At 39.0% G+C, this 17,098-nt stretch overlaps 1 protein-coding gene across 11 annotated transcripts in view; it reads left to right on the top strand.

Moving 5' to 3' along the window:
* Positions 1-17,098, top strand: part of LOC140737177 (UDP-N-acetylglucosamine transporter-like) — a 65,736-nt gene that overhangs the window by 42,727 nt on the left and 5,911 nt on the right. For all 11 annotated transcript variants that reach the window (XM_073063410.1, XM_073063411.1, XM_073063412.1 and 8 more), the window contains 3 exons: positions 141-312; positions 13,493-13,611; positions 16,178-16,311. In XM_073063410.1, coding sequence (XP_072919511.1) covers positions 141-312; positions 13,493-13,611; positions 16,178-16,311 — 425 coding nt within the window. The remainder of the gene's footprint in view (positions 1-140; positions 313-13,492; positions 13,612-16,177; positions 16,312-17,098) is intronic.

Here is a 17,098-nt window from a genome sequence, read left to right as displayed (position 1 = left end):
AAGTCCTGTAGTGGAGGTGGACTACAGCCAGCGACCTTTTCTGCTGTCCTGACAGATCACTGTAATTTTCTCTGTACACTCTAAACAATCCTGTAATCCCTTGATGTACTTAAAACAGACATTTTTTCCCTCTATTTTAGTGGCCAACAGACCCTCCAGAAGAAATAAAGAAAGAGATCTCTGCAGGTTCTCAGTTTGTGGGCTTAATAGCAGTGCTCAGTGCTTGTTTTTCCAGTGGATTTGCCGGAGTTTATTTTGAGAAGATCTTGAAAGGGACAAAACAATCAGTTTGGATTAGAAACATTCAATTAGGTGAGTAAAATGACTCTCTTTTGATACTTTTACCAATAAACGCACTTATAAAAAAGCAAAATAATGGAACTACTTGACACATATCATAAGCACAAGAGATTCTGCAGGTGCTGGAAATCTAGATCAAATGCTAGAAGAACTCAGCAAGTCAGGCTGCATCTCTGGAGGGAAATAAACAGTCGATATTTCAGGCTGAGACCCTTCAGGAGTAGAGAGGATAGGGGAGGAAGGATCGACTATTCCTCTCTGTAGATGGTATCTGACTGCTGATTTAGTCCAGCATTTTGTGTGTGTTGCTCTTGGCTCATATCAATTTTCTTTTATTTGCATCTTTTGCCAATATTGATCTGGAGAGTAGATTGGAGTTTAGCAAAATAAAATGTACAATAGGCAGAGTTGCACCATATTTATAAAACCAAATCCCAGTTTATTTTTAATTGATGTATGTGGTTCCCCTAAATATTTCCACCACCTCCTTGGATATACCCAGAGCCCATCAACTGCCACTTCAATACTCTAAAATAATAAAATATGTATAAGAGCAATCATCAATATTAAAGCTCTAATGATCCCCCTCCAGAGATGCAGCCTACCCCTGTAGCCATCCTCCTCAACAACAGGTACATCACTTTGATTACTGTGGGAGGGTGAGGGGGTTTGACCTAACAGAAAAGTCACAGTGCACTGACTCATGGTTCTCTGGCACTGAGTCTGGCTCTGTGACTCGGAAGGGGAGAGAAGAGGTGAAGTATGGTGATAGGGGATTTGCTAGTTAGGGGAACAGAAGTGACGTTCTGTGGGTGAGAATGAGATTTCCAGATGGTATGTTACTTCCTGGTGCCAGGGTCTGGGACATGTTGGATCGAGTCCTCTGCATTCTCAGTGGTAGGGTGAACAACCAGCTGTTGTGATTAATGTAGATCCCATTGACGAGTGATGAGGTTCCACATAGGAAGTTGAAGGAGTTAGGAGCTAAGTTAAAGGGCTGTGATCTTGAGATTGCTGCCCATGCCACGTGCTAGTGAGGCCAGAATTAGGAAGATTGTACAGTTTAATATGTGGCTAAGGACTTGGTGTAGGAGGGAGGGCTTCAGAATTTCAGATCACTGGGCTCTCAAAGTCGGGAGTCAAAAGATTGAGCTTGGTGGACTATTGTCCTAAGCTGCATATATTTCAATGCAAGAAGTATTGTAGGAAAGGCAGATGAGCTCTGAGCATGGATCAACACATGGAATTGTGATATTGTAGCCATGAGTAAGACTTGGTTGTAGCAGCTCAACATTCCAGGGTTCCGTTGTTTTGGATGTGACAGAGCGGGAATAGTTAAAGGAGGAATGGTGGCATTACTTGTCAGGAAAAATGTCACAACAGTGCTCTGCAGACTGGAGAGCACCTCTAGTGAGGCGCTATGGGTGGTCCTGAGAAATAAGGAAGGTGTGACCATGTTAATGTGGTTGTATTCAGACCGCCCAGCAGTCCGAGGGATTTAAAGGAACAAATTTGTAGATAGATCGCAAACTATTGCAAGAAACAAGGTTGTTATAGTAAGTAATTTTTTTACTTTCCACATATTGACTGGGACTCCCACACTGTCAAAGGACTAGTTGGGATAGAGTTTGTCAAATGTGTTCAGGAAAGTTTCTTTAAGTATGTAGATGTCCCAATGAGGTACTGGATCTGCTATTAGGGACTGAGGCAGGCCAGGTGACAGAATTTTATGTAGGGGAACACTTTGCATCTAGTGACCAAATGCCTTTAGTTTTAAGGTAAATATGCAAAAAAAAAGTAAGTCTGCTCTGTGGGTTGAGATTCTACATTGGAGAAAGGCCAATTTTGATTGTATCAGAAATTACCAGGCAAGCGTGGATTGGGGCAAGCTGTTTTTTGACAAAGGTGTACTTGGTAAGTGGGAGGCCTTCACAAGTGGAAATTTTGAGAGTTCGAAGTCTATATGTGCCTGTCAGAATAAAGGGTAAAGATAACAGTTAGGGAACCTTGGTTTGCAAGAGATGTTGAGGTCCTGGTTAAGAGAAAATAGGAGGTGCATAGCAGGCGGGAACAAATGAGGTGCTTATTAAGTATAAGAAATGCAAGAGACCCCTTAAGAAAGAAATCAGGAGGGCTAAAAGAAGGCATGAAGTTGCCATCGTAGACAAGGTAAAGGGTACTCCTAAGGGATTCTACAGATATTTTAAGAGCAAAACAATTGCAAAGGGACAAAATTGGTCCTCTGAAAGAGCAGAATGGTAATCCACTATGGAGCGAAAACTGATGGGGGAGATCTTAATTTTTTGTAACTATATTTACTCAGGATGGGTACAGAGTCTGTAGAAGTTGATGACGCTTTGCTTCACTTCATGGACCCTGTACAGAGGAGGAGGTGTTTGTGATCTTGCAGTAAATCGGAGTGGATAAATCTCCAGGGCCTGACAGGCTGTTCCCTCAGACCCTGTGGAAGACAAGTTTAGAAATTGCTGGGTACTTAAAGCGTTCTTGTACTCAAGAATAGCAGAGGTACTTAAATCATTCTTAGTGAAGGGAGATGTACCGGAGGATTGGAGAATAGCCAATGTTGTTCCACTGTTTAAGAAAGGCTCTAAACATAAACCGGGAAATTATAGAGTAGTGGTCTGACATCAGTTGTGGGAAAGTTATATGAATGTATTGCAAGTGACAGGATGTACAAGCTTTGGGATAGATGTAGACTGATTAACTGTAGTCCACAAGGGCATGTCTAACCAATCTAATAGTTTTTCAAGGAAGTTACCAGGAAAGTAGCTGAAGGCAAGGCAGTGGATGTTGTCTACATGGGCTTCAGTAAGGCATTTGACAAGGTCCTGCATGGAAGGTTGTTCAGGAAGGTTCAATTGCTCAGCATTCAAGATGAGGTAGTAAATTGAATTAGATATAGGCTTTGTGAGAGAAGCCGGAGAGTAGTAGAAGATGTTTGCCTCTGACAGGTGATGTGTCAGGGATTGGTGCTGCGTCAAATTTGTGGATGACACCAAGATTGGGAGTGTAGTGGACAGCAATGAAGGCTATCATGCTTGCAGAGGGAACTGCATGAGCTGAAAAAATGGCAGATGAAATTTAATGCAGACAAGTGCGAGGTGTTGCACTTCGGTAAGACCAACCAGGGTAGGTCTTACACAGTGAATGGTAGGGCACTCAGGAGTGTGGTAGAACTAATAAATCTAGGAATCCAGGCCCATAATTTGTTGAAAGTGTCACAGATAGGGTTGTAAAGAAAGTTTTTGGCTCCTTGGTCTTCATAAATCAATGTACTAAGTACAGGAGATGGAATGTTATGTTGAAGTTGTTTCAGACATTGGTGAGGTCTAATTTGGAGTATTGTGTGCAGTTTTGATCACGTCCATACAGGAAAGATGTAAATAAGATTGAAAGAGTACATGGAGGACCTGAGTTATAAGGAAAGATTGAATAAGTTAGGACTTTATTCCTCAAATGTAGAAGATTGAAAAGAGATTGGATAAAAGTACATAAAATTATGAGGGGTATAGATAGGGTAAATGCAAACAAGCTTGTTCCACTGAGGTAGGATGGGACTACAACCAGAGGTTAAAGGTGAAAGGTGAAAAGTTTAAGGGGAGCATGAAGGGAATCTTCACTCCAGAGGGTTATGAGAATGTGGAATGAGTGATGCATGCGAGTTTGATTTCAATGTTTAAGTGAAGTTTGGATAGGTGCGTGGATAGTAGGGTTATGGAGGGCTATGGCCTGGTGCATGTCAATGTGAGTAAGCAGTTTAAGTGGTTTGGCACAGACCAGATGGGCTGAAGGGCCTGTTTTTGTGCTGTACTTGTCTATGACCCGATGAAGGGTCCCAAAACATCTTTTACTGAAGAAAGATAAAATACACAGGTTAAAGGTGACATTCCCTTACGTTTGGGAAATAAACTTAATGAGGTGCATACCGTAGATTCCGGACTACAGAGCGCACCTGATTAAAAGCCGCAGGCTCTAATTTTAGAAATAAAATCAATTTTTTAATTGTAAAGGCCGCACCGGATTTTAGGCCGCACCGCTACTTTTAAATATACATACGTATCGGTAACACAAATTACGTTGCATATACTTTTTTACTGAACAGCACGAACAACATTCCAATATCTCCTAGCGACTGGTAAAAATATATATATTGCAGCCTACCAGGAAAAGTTATTGATCGACTTTAACTTAAAAGCAGCGTTTTCGATCGGGTCTAATCGGGTCTGACGCTTGCGCAATGCGATCGGGTCTAATCGGGTCTGACCGGGTCTGACGCTTGCGCATTGCGATCGGGTCTAATCGGGTCTGACACGCTTGCGCAATGCGATCGGGTCTAATCGGGTCTGACGCTTGCGCAATGCGATCGGGTCTGACCGGGTCTGACGCTTGCGCATTGCGATCGGGTCTGACACGCTTGCGCAATGCGATCGGGTCTAATCGGGTCTGACGCTTGCGCAATGCGATCGGGTCTAATCGGGTCTGACGCTTGCGCAATGCGATCGGGTCTAATCGGGTCTGACGCTTGCGCATTGCGATCGGGTCTAATCGGGTCTGACACGCTTGCGCAATGCGATCGGGTCTAATCGGGTCTGACGCTTGCGCATTGCGATCGGGTCTAATCGGGTCTGACACGCTTGCGCAATGCGATCGGGTCTAATCGGGTCTGACGCTTGCGCATTGCGATCGGGTCTAATCGGGTCTGACGCTTGCGCAATGCGCTCGGGTCTAATCGGGTCTGACGCTTGCGCATTGCGATCGGGTCTAATCGGGTCTGACGCTTGCGCATTGCGATCGGGTCTGACACGCTTGCGCAATGCGATCGGGTCTAATCGGGTCTGACGCGCTCGGGTCTTGCTTTTCTTCGAGTATTTTCCATGTTGATGAGGGTGAGTACAAATGACTGATTTACAATAATTTAATTGTGAAAGTGCGCTTGATTTATCGTACAATTTCATTGGACCTCTGTGAACTACTCATCAATTTTATTGGTCTACTGTTACGAGGCAAAATGTTTACGAGGCGGCATGAAAAAAAAACCATGTATTAGCCGCTCTGGATTATAGGCCGCATTTGTTCAAAATGTGGGAAAAAAGTAGCGGCTTATAATCCGGAATCTACGGTAGTTAAATAATGATTAACTATGATTGGTCATCTTCGCCCAAAGCTCAAAGTAATATTACTTCATGTATTTCAGATTTTTAATGTTGGGATGCACTAAGGCTCCTGCATGTCAGAACTGAGAATTAAACACTTATTCATTGAAGGTTAAATAAACAGATTTGCAGACAATGCCCAAGAAATCTTTGTAAGAGATCACATATTAGTCACTTAGCTCAGATATCTCAACCTGTCTCTCCTGTTTCTAACTTTACATTTCAATCCTTTTTAATCCTTGTGATGACATCATGCAGTTTGCACCAACTCGTACTAGTTTTTATTAGCACTTTAAACATTATCCAGTCATCTTGCAGAGGTTGCGGATTAGTTGGTGAAATAATACATAGAATGTGAATATTATTGCTAAGATGCAAGTCAATTGGTCTGCATCCATATAAGTATTGGAAAATCAAAAGAAATTGTATTTTTATGGAACATTTAATCATAGCAAAACTAGGTGACAATGTGGGCTGTGGACAAGATGCAGTGAGGCTTTACTGTGTATGAATATAGGCACACATTAACTGTATCAGCAAAGGCATTACAGGTGAAATCTAATTTGGAAACTTGAAAAAGAAACGTAGAGTTAATTTCAAATGGTAAGATTAAATGATGTTATGGTTCAGGGTGCCAAAGTACATTAGGGGCTGAGAGTTAACTGCAGGTAGAGTAAGGAACTCATGAGGCAAATTAATGATTTTTATTGCAAGCAGATTTGAGTAAAGAAGAACATCATCTTGTTCCAAATTATATGGTACTTTGAGGCTACACCTATGTACAGGTTTTGTGTCCCAACTTGAGGTAAAGGGAGTGATTGATTCCTCAGATGTCAGATTTGTAGTGTGCAAAGAGATTAAACAGACCCAGTCTATTTGGTTCAGTTTAGAAAAAAATGAACAGTAATATTACTGGAACATAGAAAAGTTCAAGGATTTTCATTAGAACAGGAAGCTTTGACCAATGGTAAGACTGAGGGCACCAGCTTTCCCTATTAGTCAGCTTTATGGCTTATTCAGCCACATTGCACAAGCCTTATTCTAATGCGGTTTTCCACTTCACTCCAGAATAGGATTGATCAATATTACTTAAAAGTATGTGAGCAAATTAAGTACATAGCATCAAATACTTTGTTGAAATCCCACTGCACCACAGCTAACAAAAAATATAACCACATCATCTAGATAACCTAATAGAGGAATAAAAATTGTAAGAAATCTGACATGAATCTCTGCATTCTAAAAGGAATTCTGCAAATTCCAGGAGACTTGTCCTGTATCTCATTTAACTTGGTACACCAGAATAAAAAAACTTTTAAGTAAAGAGGTCACTTTTGAAATGTATCCACAGTTGTAATGCAGGAAAAAAATAGCCAGTTTCTGCATAGCATGCTTTTACAGAAAGCAATTTAATATGGTTAGATAATCTGCTTTGGTTGTGAAATATTCATAAATCAAGAAAAAGTATTTAAGAAGATGACTCCATTGTTAAAGTTACTCGTGTAAAAAATAATAATAATAATAATTTAGGTATATTATTTGCTTCCAAATATTCAGTGAGGAATTCAGAAGTGGCAGAATGTCTTGAATATGAATTGACTCATTGTTCATATCTAATCAAGGCAGAAAAGGAACCACCAAAGCAAATAAAATTGTTGCCAAAGCACTTGAGGTCAAGTCACAAGTGGTACTATATGTTCATGTTCTGTTCAGATCGTGCAGAATATTCTATATTGTTTTTAAAATTGAACCTTGTTTAAAAAGGTATAAAAACATTTAACTGAGTAACAAATTAGGTATTTTAATGAAATATAGAACAAATTGGAACACTATCAAAAATACCACTGCAGTACTATAAAATTGTGTATTGGTTTCTATTATCAACGGAGGAGTTAATTCAGTGTATGGTGGTGCATGTTCTTTTGATTGTAAATGAACAAAATCAGTGCACACACCTTGTGCAGTAAATGGACTGCCTTCATACAATGCTATCGACAAGTGCATCCTCCAAATTTTCGTTTTCATTATTACATTGAAGATGATTGCTGATACCATCAAATTCTCCGTAGTTCCTGTTGGGAATAGTTAAGTGGTTTCTTTTTCATTCCCAGCCATTTCTGGTTATCACCAAGCCCGATTGCTTGTAACTGCAGTGAGCAAAATGGTTCTGCATTGTCTTGTGCTTATTTCTCACCAACTGTCAATGGCAAAAATCACTGCTTTTTGACCACAAGCACACGCAACTGGCGTTATTTAAAAACACTTCACTTTAACCACTGTGTAGTGTAACAGTCACACAAGTGCATGCATCTGACGCTAGTTAGAAACTGTTCAGCAATGGTCTCTGGAATAGTGTCCCAGATAAACAAAGGTATCCCAGCTATGTTTGTTATGTATCCCAGCCTCCAACCTGATGGCATGAACATTGACCTCTAACTTCTGTTAATGCCCCTCCTCCCCTTCTTACCCCATCCCTGATTTATTTATTTTCCCACCTCCCCTTTTTGTTCTCTCTCTGCCCATCACTGTGCCTCATCTCACTCTGGTGCTCCCCTCCCCCTTTCTCCCTAGGCCTCCCGTCCCATGATCCTTTCCCTTCTCCAGTTCTGTATCCCTTTTGCCAATCACCTTTCCAGATCTTGGCTTCATCCCCACCCCCTCCAGTCTTCTCCTATCATTTCTGATTTCCCCCTCCCCTTCCTACTTTCAAATCTCTTACTATCTTTCAGTTAGTCCTGACGAAGGGTCTCGGCCCGAAACGTCAACAGTGCTTCTTCCTATAGATGCTGCCTGGCCTGCTGTGTTCCACCAGCATTTTATGTGTGTTGCCAGCTATGTTTGTTATTAGTTTATGTTCTTTAAGAGTTGTCTGACATAAGCGCCTGCCCCAATTAACTGGAATCCACAGTATTTGCAGTAAATAGTACACTTCAGTTTTCCCATTTGGTATCACTTGTAATTCTCAGACCTTTTCAGTAGGTTACAGGCTAAAACCAAGGATGGTTTATGACAATTAATTTTATTTTTCTATTTGCACTAATCTGTTACCTGATCTGAGGATTTATTCACTATTTTATACTTTGTAACTGGCTTTCAGATAGGCAAATCACACTTTAATTATCCTGAAACAGGCTGTGAAGGCTGCAACAATGAAAAAAACTTCTCCAGATTTTCTGATACAAAAGATATGGTACTGGTATTTCCAAAAATACAAATAATCACTATTTGGCATTGCAAAACAAACGTTGCCAAAATCCAAATTAGTTGTTGCATTTGAAATTAGAATATAACACATTAGCAAGCAGTTTGAGTTTTTGTAAATACAATATAGTTTGATTTCATCTAATATTCACTTGTTTTTCCATTTTAACAAGCTTTTTAATATACAGTCGGCCCTCCTTATCTGCGGATTCCACATGCGCAGATGCAACCAACTGCAGATCAGGAAAACCTGGAAGTTCTCTTTACAGTACTCGTTGTTTGAGCATGTACAGACTACTTTTTTCTTGTCATTATTCCCTAAGCAATGCAGTATAACAACTATTTACATGCATTTACATTGTATTAGGTATTTTAAGTAATCTAGAAATGACTTAAAAGTACAGGCAGTCCCCGGGTTATGAATGAGTTCCATTCCTGAGTCCGTCTTTAAATCGGATTTGAAGTCGGAACAGGTACATCCAGTATTATTTAGCGTCAGTCAAACGTTTGTCTTAGTATATAGTATATATTTTACCTTTCTATGCACATAAAACACTTAAGAAACATAAGTATTTCAATAATTAAACTACTGTGTTGCTTAGTAATAATTGTAGCTTTCATCGGGGCAGGGCCTTTCACATGCTCCATTAAAATTGTTCCGATCTTTCACCGACCGTAGCATAACTTTTCCAGTGATCGATGGCATTTCACCTCTTTCCGATCGCTTTATTACTTCCACCTTATTTTCAATCGTGATTGTGGATTTTTGTAACAGAAACACTGTGGATTCAGAGCTTCTCTGCCGAGTCCTAATGTCCACCACACTGAGACATGTTAAATAAAGTCCGGGGTTCTGCTGGGTCCTAAAGACCACTGAACGGAGACAGGTTAAATAAGGGACTTGAGTATCCACATTTTTTGGTATCCGCGGGGAGTCTCTGAACCATTCCCCCGTGGATAAGGAGGGTCGACTGTACATTTGTTTTTGTACTTTTTTAATTATTGAATACACATATATACTCGTAATTGTCTTACTTATCTTTTTTCCCCTCTATTATCATGTACTGCATTGAACTGCTGCTGCTAAATTAACAAATTTCACAACACATGCTCGTGATAATAGATCTGATTCTGATTCTGAAAAGGATGATGTTGTGCGTATCATGTTTATTTTCAAGATGCATGTGGCATCTCCAAAGGGGGGAACAATAAAATTTAAAAACTGCTCCAGATTGCTTTAAGATGTTACTTCAATATCATTTGATGTACATAACCTACTTCGGACTGACCTTGCTAAATTTTGCAATTTGTACTCCAGTAATAAATTAATTAAGACAGAAGTTTGTGGAAGTGTGGGCTTGTGATCTGTTCATGTTTGGGGACAAGGTTTAGTTTAGTCTTATCATTCTAAACCTATAGGGCATGGAAAGGGCAATGTTTTCTTCCTCCTTGAATAATGCTAATTTATGATCTATTAACACAAATAATGTGAGGCAGTATAATTTGGTCAAAAAGCGTAATAGATGAATATAGGGATCTCAGTGTGAAGTACCTGTTATTAACCATGTTAGCACAACTTGCCATTGTTTAAAAAAAAAATGCAAACCAAGTGACAAGCTTTATTTCTAGAGTGAAAGAAAGGGAGACCAATGTGAAATATGGAAGAACTCAGCAGGTTAGGCAGCATCTACAGAAAAATTAAACAGTTGATGTTTTGGGCTGGTCTAAAATGCCGACTGTTAATTCTTTTCCATAGATGCTGCCTGATCAGCTGAGTTCCTCCAGCATTTTGTGTTGTTTTGGATGAACAGCATCTGTAGACCACCTTGTGTTTGTTAAATCTGTATCAAATCTTGATTTGACCATGCCTGGAGTAATGTATATAATTTTCGTCACAGCATTAGAACTGATAAAGAGAGGATGATGAAGCTGCATACAAAGATAGAATTAAAAGGTTGAGCATAGTGGGACTAATGTTCTGAGCTATGTATATTCAGTGTAAGGAGTATTGTAGGAAAGTAAGATGAGCTTGGGGCATGGATCAGCATGTGGAATTATGACATTGAGGCCATTAATGAGACTTGGTTACAGGAGGGGCAGGATACACATTTATTCTGTAACTATTTGAAAACAATAAAAAAAAGTTTTTAAAAAAAAAAATTTTAAAAAAGGAGGGGCAGGACTGGCAGCTCAATATTCAGGGTTCCATTGTTTTTGACATAATAGAGCAGGAGGGATTAAAGGGAGAGGGGTGGCATTACTAGTCAGGGAAAATGTCATGGCAGTGCTCAGTCAGGACAGACTGGAGGGCTCATCTAGTGTGGCTTTATCAGTGGAACTGAGAAATCAAAAGTATGACCACATTAATGGGATTGTTACAGACCACCCAACAATCCACGGGATTTAGAGGAGCAAATGTGTAGAGAGATTTCAGACTGTTGCAAGAAACATAAGGTTGTGATAGGTGATTTTTAACTTTCCACGTAATGATTGGGACTCCCATACTATAAAAGGCTGGATAGGAAAGTGTTTGTCAAATAGGTTCAGGAAAGTTTGCTTAATCAGTATATAGAAGTCCTAACTAGAGAGTGTGATACCGGATCTCCTGTTAGGGAATGAGATAGGGCAGGTGACAGAAGTTTGTGGAGGGGAACACTTCGCAACTAGTGATCATAAGGCCATTAGTTTCAAGGTATTTATGGAAAAGGATAGGTCTGGTTCTCAGGTTGAGATTTTCAATTGGGGAAAGGCCAGTTTTGATGGTATTAGAAAGGATCTGGTAAGTGTGGATTGGGACAGGGTTCTTTTTTGGCAAAGATATACTTCAAAAGAGACCTTCAAAAGTGAAATTGTAAGAGTACAGAGTTTGTATATTCATGAATAAAAGGCAGGTTTAGGGAACCTTGGTTTTCAAGAGATAATGAGGCCCTGGTTAAGAAAAAGCAGGTGCATAGCAGGTAGAGACAGGAAGGACAAACGAGCTACTTGAGTATAAGAAATGCAAGAGAACACTTAAAAAGGATTTCAGGAGGGCTAAAAGAAGACGAGGTTGCTCTAGCAGACAAGATGAGGAGAATCCTAAGGATATCTACAGATATATTAAGAGCAAAAGGATAGTGAGGGACAAAATTGGTCCTCTGGAAGATCAGACTGATAATTAGGTTTGGAGCAGAAAGAGATGGGTGAGATCGAAAATAGATTTTTTACATTTATATTTACTCAGGAGAAACAGAGGCTATGGACTTTAGCAAGGCCTTTGACAAGGTCCTGCATGTAAGGATGGTCAAGAAGGTTCAGTTACTGGCATTCAAGGTGAGTTAGTAAATTGGATTAGACATTGGCTTTGTGGAAGAGGCCAAAGCATGGTAGTAGTTGGTTACCTCTCTGACTGGAGGCTTGTGACTGGTGATGTGCTGCAGGGATCAGTGCTGGGTCCATTGTTGTTTGTCTACTATGTCAACGATCTGGATGATAATGTGATTAACTGGACCAGTAAATCTGTGAGTGACACCAAGGTTGGGGGATAGTGGACAGTGAGGAAGACTATCAAAACTTGCAGTCGGATCTGGACCAGCTGGAGAAATGTGCTGACAGGTTTGAGGTGTAAGCAACACACACAGTGCTCGAGGAACTCAGCTGGTAGACAGTCAACATTTCAGGCCGAGACGCTTCATCAGGTTCTAGTGAAGGGTATCAGCCCGAATAGTTGGCTGTTTACTCTTTTCCATAGTTGCTGCCTGGCCTGCTGAGTTCCTCCAGCATTCTGTGTGTTGCTTGGATTTCCAGAATCTGAAGATTTTTCTCTTGTTTGAGGTGTAACATATGGCACCTTAGGAAGACCAACTAGGATAGATCTTGCATGGTGAGTAGTAAGGAGTGTGATAGAACAGGATCTGGGAATACAGATCCATACTTTGCTGAAAGTGACATCACAGGTAGATAAGGTCATAAAGAAAGCTTTTGGCACATTGGCCTTCATCAATCAATGTACTGAGTTGAGGGGTTGGGATGTTATGTTGAAATTGTGTAAGATGTTGGTAATGCCAAATTTGGAATGCTATGTACAGTTTGGGTCACCTACCTACACCAGAGATATAAATAAGATTGAATGAGTGCAGAGAAAATGAACAAAGGTGTTGCTGGGTCTCAAGGGCCTGAGTTATAGGGGAAGGTTGAATAGTTAGGACTTTATTTCCTAGAATCTAGAAGATTGAAGGGAGATTTGATAGGGGTATACAAAATTGAGGAGTACAGATAGGGTAAATGCCAGTGGCCTTGTTCCACTAAGATGAGGTAAGACTACAACTGAGGTTATGGTTTAAGTGTGAAAGGTAATGTTTAAGACAAATATGAGGGAGAACTTCTTTCAGATTGTGGTGAAAGTGTGGAATGAGCTGCAGCTCAAGTGGTGGATACAGGTTTGTTTAAATTTCAACATCTAAGAAGTTTGGATATGTACATGGATGGGAGCGGTATGGAGGGCTATGGTCTGGTGCAGGTCAATAGGACGAGGTAGATTAATGGTTCAACATGGTCGAGATGGGCCAAATGATGTGTTTCTGTGCTGCAGTGTTCTGACTTGGACTGAGGGTTTGCAGAGGAAAGAAATGCAGTGTTCTAAATGTAAAGATGGTATATGATTTAAGGTTTTAATTGAAATTCAAATCTAACTCTTGACCTGCACTAAATTGTTATATCAAAATATTTTTTTGAATATCAGGGAATTTAAATTAGGCTTACAGATTAATGTAAAATAACTAAATTATATAAAATAACAATAACAAAAAGGCATTCTAAACTATCGACATTGTCTCTAGGTTTGTTTGGCAGCATTTTTGGAATGATGGGTGTATATGTATATGATGGTCGACGAATACACGAACACGGATTTTTCCAAGGTTACAACAAAATCACTTGGATCGTTGTTACTCTGCAGGTAGGTGGATGAAGATATTGGAATTCCTGTATGAATTTTTACATGATGTAATATCTTGTTTTGGTTTTTCCTCCCTTAATAATCAGAAAGATGTGGAACAAGAGAAATGATGTTAAGGTCTCGGCACTGAAGAGAAATAACAACCCAACCCCACACACGCTTATGTGCATGTACACATGTTTTATCTCTCAGTGGATGTAGTTACAAAAACATGGAGGGACTGGAACCTGGTTGAGGTTTTTGTTTAAGTATAATCTTGGGTACACAGGAGGAGAAGTAAATTATTTTTACCCTGGGGAGATGTCACCATTCACTGAGCCTGTTCAGTTTGCCTGTTTCCATGCTATATGAACTCTTTTCATAGAGCTGTACGGCACAGAAGCAGACCCTACAGCCAAATCTGATGGTGACAAAAAGAATAACTGATCTACTGGTAGTTCCTATTTACCTATTAGGCCCATATCACTATTTACTACAGTTTTGCCAATTCATTTGATCTTTTAATATTTATAGTAATGTAATGCTTCCAATTATAAATATGTTCCTTTTTAATTTGGCAAACTTGTTTTCCCATCTGGTCATAAATAAAGGATTGATTCCCAAACACATTTCCTCACAGATGACACTAATTACATCCTGTGAAATGGAGTACTTTCTTGTCATCACAACTGTTCAGCAACATTAAATCTATAAGCATCAGTTTTGGTAAACAACCTCTTAGACTTCATCAAATGCCTTCAAGAAATAGGTATAAATAACATTAATATTTATTCCTGTATTCTTAGTTTATTCATAAAAGTTATTAAAAAATGATGGCAAGGTTGGATGAGGCCCATGATTTGCACTGTTGCCCACATTCAACCAGGAGATCTTGTTCAAAAGACTGTTGGTGGTAGCTGTGATCCAAATGGAAGGAAAAAAAATCTGATTACTGCAGATAAAAGATTTATCTGTACTAATTTCAAACAATTTATATGCTTCCATTTAGTTTTATGTCATTGCTTTGCTTTGTGTTTTTGGCAGCTGGAGCTCTTGCACATTTAGGATGTAAACTGATTATGTTACATTTTAAGAACAATTCCTTGCATTGATCTTGTGTTCTACATCTACATATTTGCTCAGTTTATAGTGGATGCTTTCTAGTCCAGTCACTTTGAGCTTGCCCAATCCAGAATCCTTGTTTATTTTGTTTCTCCATCAATTCTTTAGATAAGGATGAGTCGCCATAAGACTTGTAATGGCTGCCAAGTTAACGCAAAATAATACTTATTATTAAATAAATATATAAATATCCCCACAAGTTAACTATGTGCTTGCAACTCATTCAGTCGCCATCAATCCTCTCTCGTATTTTATTTGTAAATCAGATTCTTAGGGTCAAAGAGTACAGGTGTATAAACTTAAGATTTTTTTGTCTTGAATCTTGTTTCTAACTTATGTTTTCTTGATATACTTTATACATTTAAATAAATATCTAATTGTTCAATAATTAGAATTTGAGGGTATCAAGTGATTATTTTATGCACTTGAATATAATTCTTCAAATTCATTGTGATCCCACATTGCGTTCCCAATATGTTACTTATGAGAGTTTGTATGTCACCTCTAGTGATGGGTAAAAGATGCTGCTCCTGCTGGTATAGAGATGGCTGCATTAAAAGAAATTCTGCCTCATCATGGAAACGAAGTTTTGCAAACCAGAAAATGACTTCATTGCCATGATTGGAGCTATAGAAATTGTAAATTTTCCCATTTTTAACTTTCCTTTATCCTTGCTAAACATTTCTTCAAATATTAGCCCAATTTTAAGCCTATAATGAATTCTGTTCCAATGGTTGTTTTCAGGTTGCCTCCTTTTTTTTGTTCTCTAATTTATCTCTGTTCTTCTGACTGTCATTCTGAAATTGTTCCCAGTTACCAGTTCATTGATCATCATTGCCAGTTGTACCAGTGTCTAGTTTCCAGGTCTGCCTCCAGTCTGCCTGTCCAAACGAAGCCCAGATTTCCAAAACTGCTGCTCTGCCTCTGGAATCACATTCTCGACCTGCCTAATTATGTACTGCATATGGCTTCCTTCTGCAGCTTTCATAATCATGTTAAGCTCTGAGATCCAATATTTTACTATTCTTGTACATGCCATCTCAGCCTATTGCTTTAGGTCGTCTCATCTAAGCTACAACAGTGAAATTTGTTCAGGCAGAGTGAGTTACCTGATGAACTCTTCACTTCAGCACTAAGAATACTTTGAGGTCCCTGAGAGCAGCCCAACTCTGAAAATTGTTGCAGTTTTAAAGTATGTAACAGAACCTGTGTTGATTAGCATCTAAGGATGAGTTTAGCTATATCCTATAAATGAGTTAAATTGAAGGAAATTAATTGCTGACCTGAATATGAAGTCACTTAGTGAAAGCTAAGTGCTTTCACTTAGCTGCATCTGATAGTAATGCCAGGCCACGTTGAAAGAGAGCAATCTGTTTTAAGTTGTGTGGTTAAAAAGGATTTTGAGACACCCTAAAAGTGCAATCAGTTCTGCATAATTCTCTCTTTCCTATTTCTTTTTGATCAGGCTCTTGGTGGTCTAGTAATTGCAGCGGTCATCAAATATGCAGACAACATCTTGAAAGGATTTGCTACTTCGTTATCCATTATTCTTTCAACATTGATCTCTTACTTCTGGTTACAAGATTTTGTGCCTACCAGGTACTAAGAACAAGGAGGATTTTTAAAAAATATATTGCATTTTTATCCTTTTACTTAGTCTTTGTTTTAAAGAAAATAATAGACTAAATAATCTATGTAAAATTGAATGTATCATTCTGTGTTTATGGTTGTAATTATTTTACCTTGTTCTACTTAATACCACTTAAGTTTTAACATATACATAAATTGATATTATTTCTAAAATATTTGAGATATTTGATGCTTTGAATAACATTTATTGATTTTTTTCTCCCTACTTTGATTAGAACTACTCCAGGTTGCACCATCACAATATAATTAAGAAAATACTATTCCAGTATTTAGAGGGCAGCTGTAATCTATAGGATAAAGGTTTCCCCTGCTATCCGAAGGTAGAACATTCCTATGAAACTGTTTGTAAGATGAAATGTCATAAAGCAAACAAGCAGTTACCATTAATTTATATAGGAAAAATTTTTGAGCGTTTCCAGACCCAAAAATAACCTACCAAATCAAACCAAATAACACATAAAACCTAAAATAACATGAACATATAGTAAAAGCAGGAATGATATGATGAATATACAGCCTATGTAAAATAGAAATATTGTATGTACGGTGTAGTTTCACTTATCAAAATCAGGAAGACAGCAAGCCAAAGTCGAAGTGGAGAAAAAAAATTGGCACATGCACACAAGTGCACACCTACGCACGTACACGCATGCGCACACAACTGCCCGCACAAGGCTTCACAGTCATGGTAGTCTTTCTCAGGGTAACACACATATAAAGCGGGCGTCTTTTTTTC

The sequence above is a fragment of the Hemitrygon akajei genome, chromosome 12 (genome assembly GCF_048418815.1).
Source record: "Hemitrygon akajei chromosome 12, sHemAka1.3, whole genome shotgun sequence".
NCBI lineage: Eukaryota > Metazoa > Chordata > Chondrichthyes > Myliobatiformes > Dasyatidae > Hemitrygon > Hemitrygon akajei.
The sequence above is the reverse complement of the archived record's forward strand: the minus strand, read 5'-3'. Positions and strand labels throughout refer to the sequence as shown.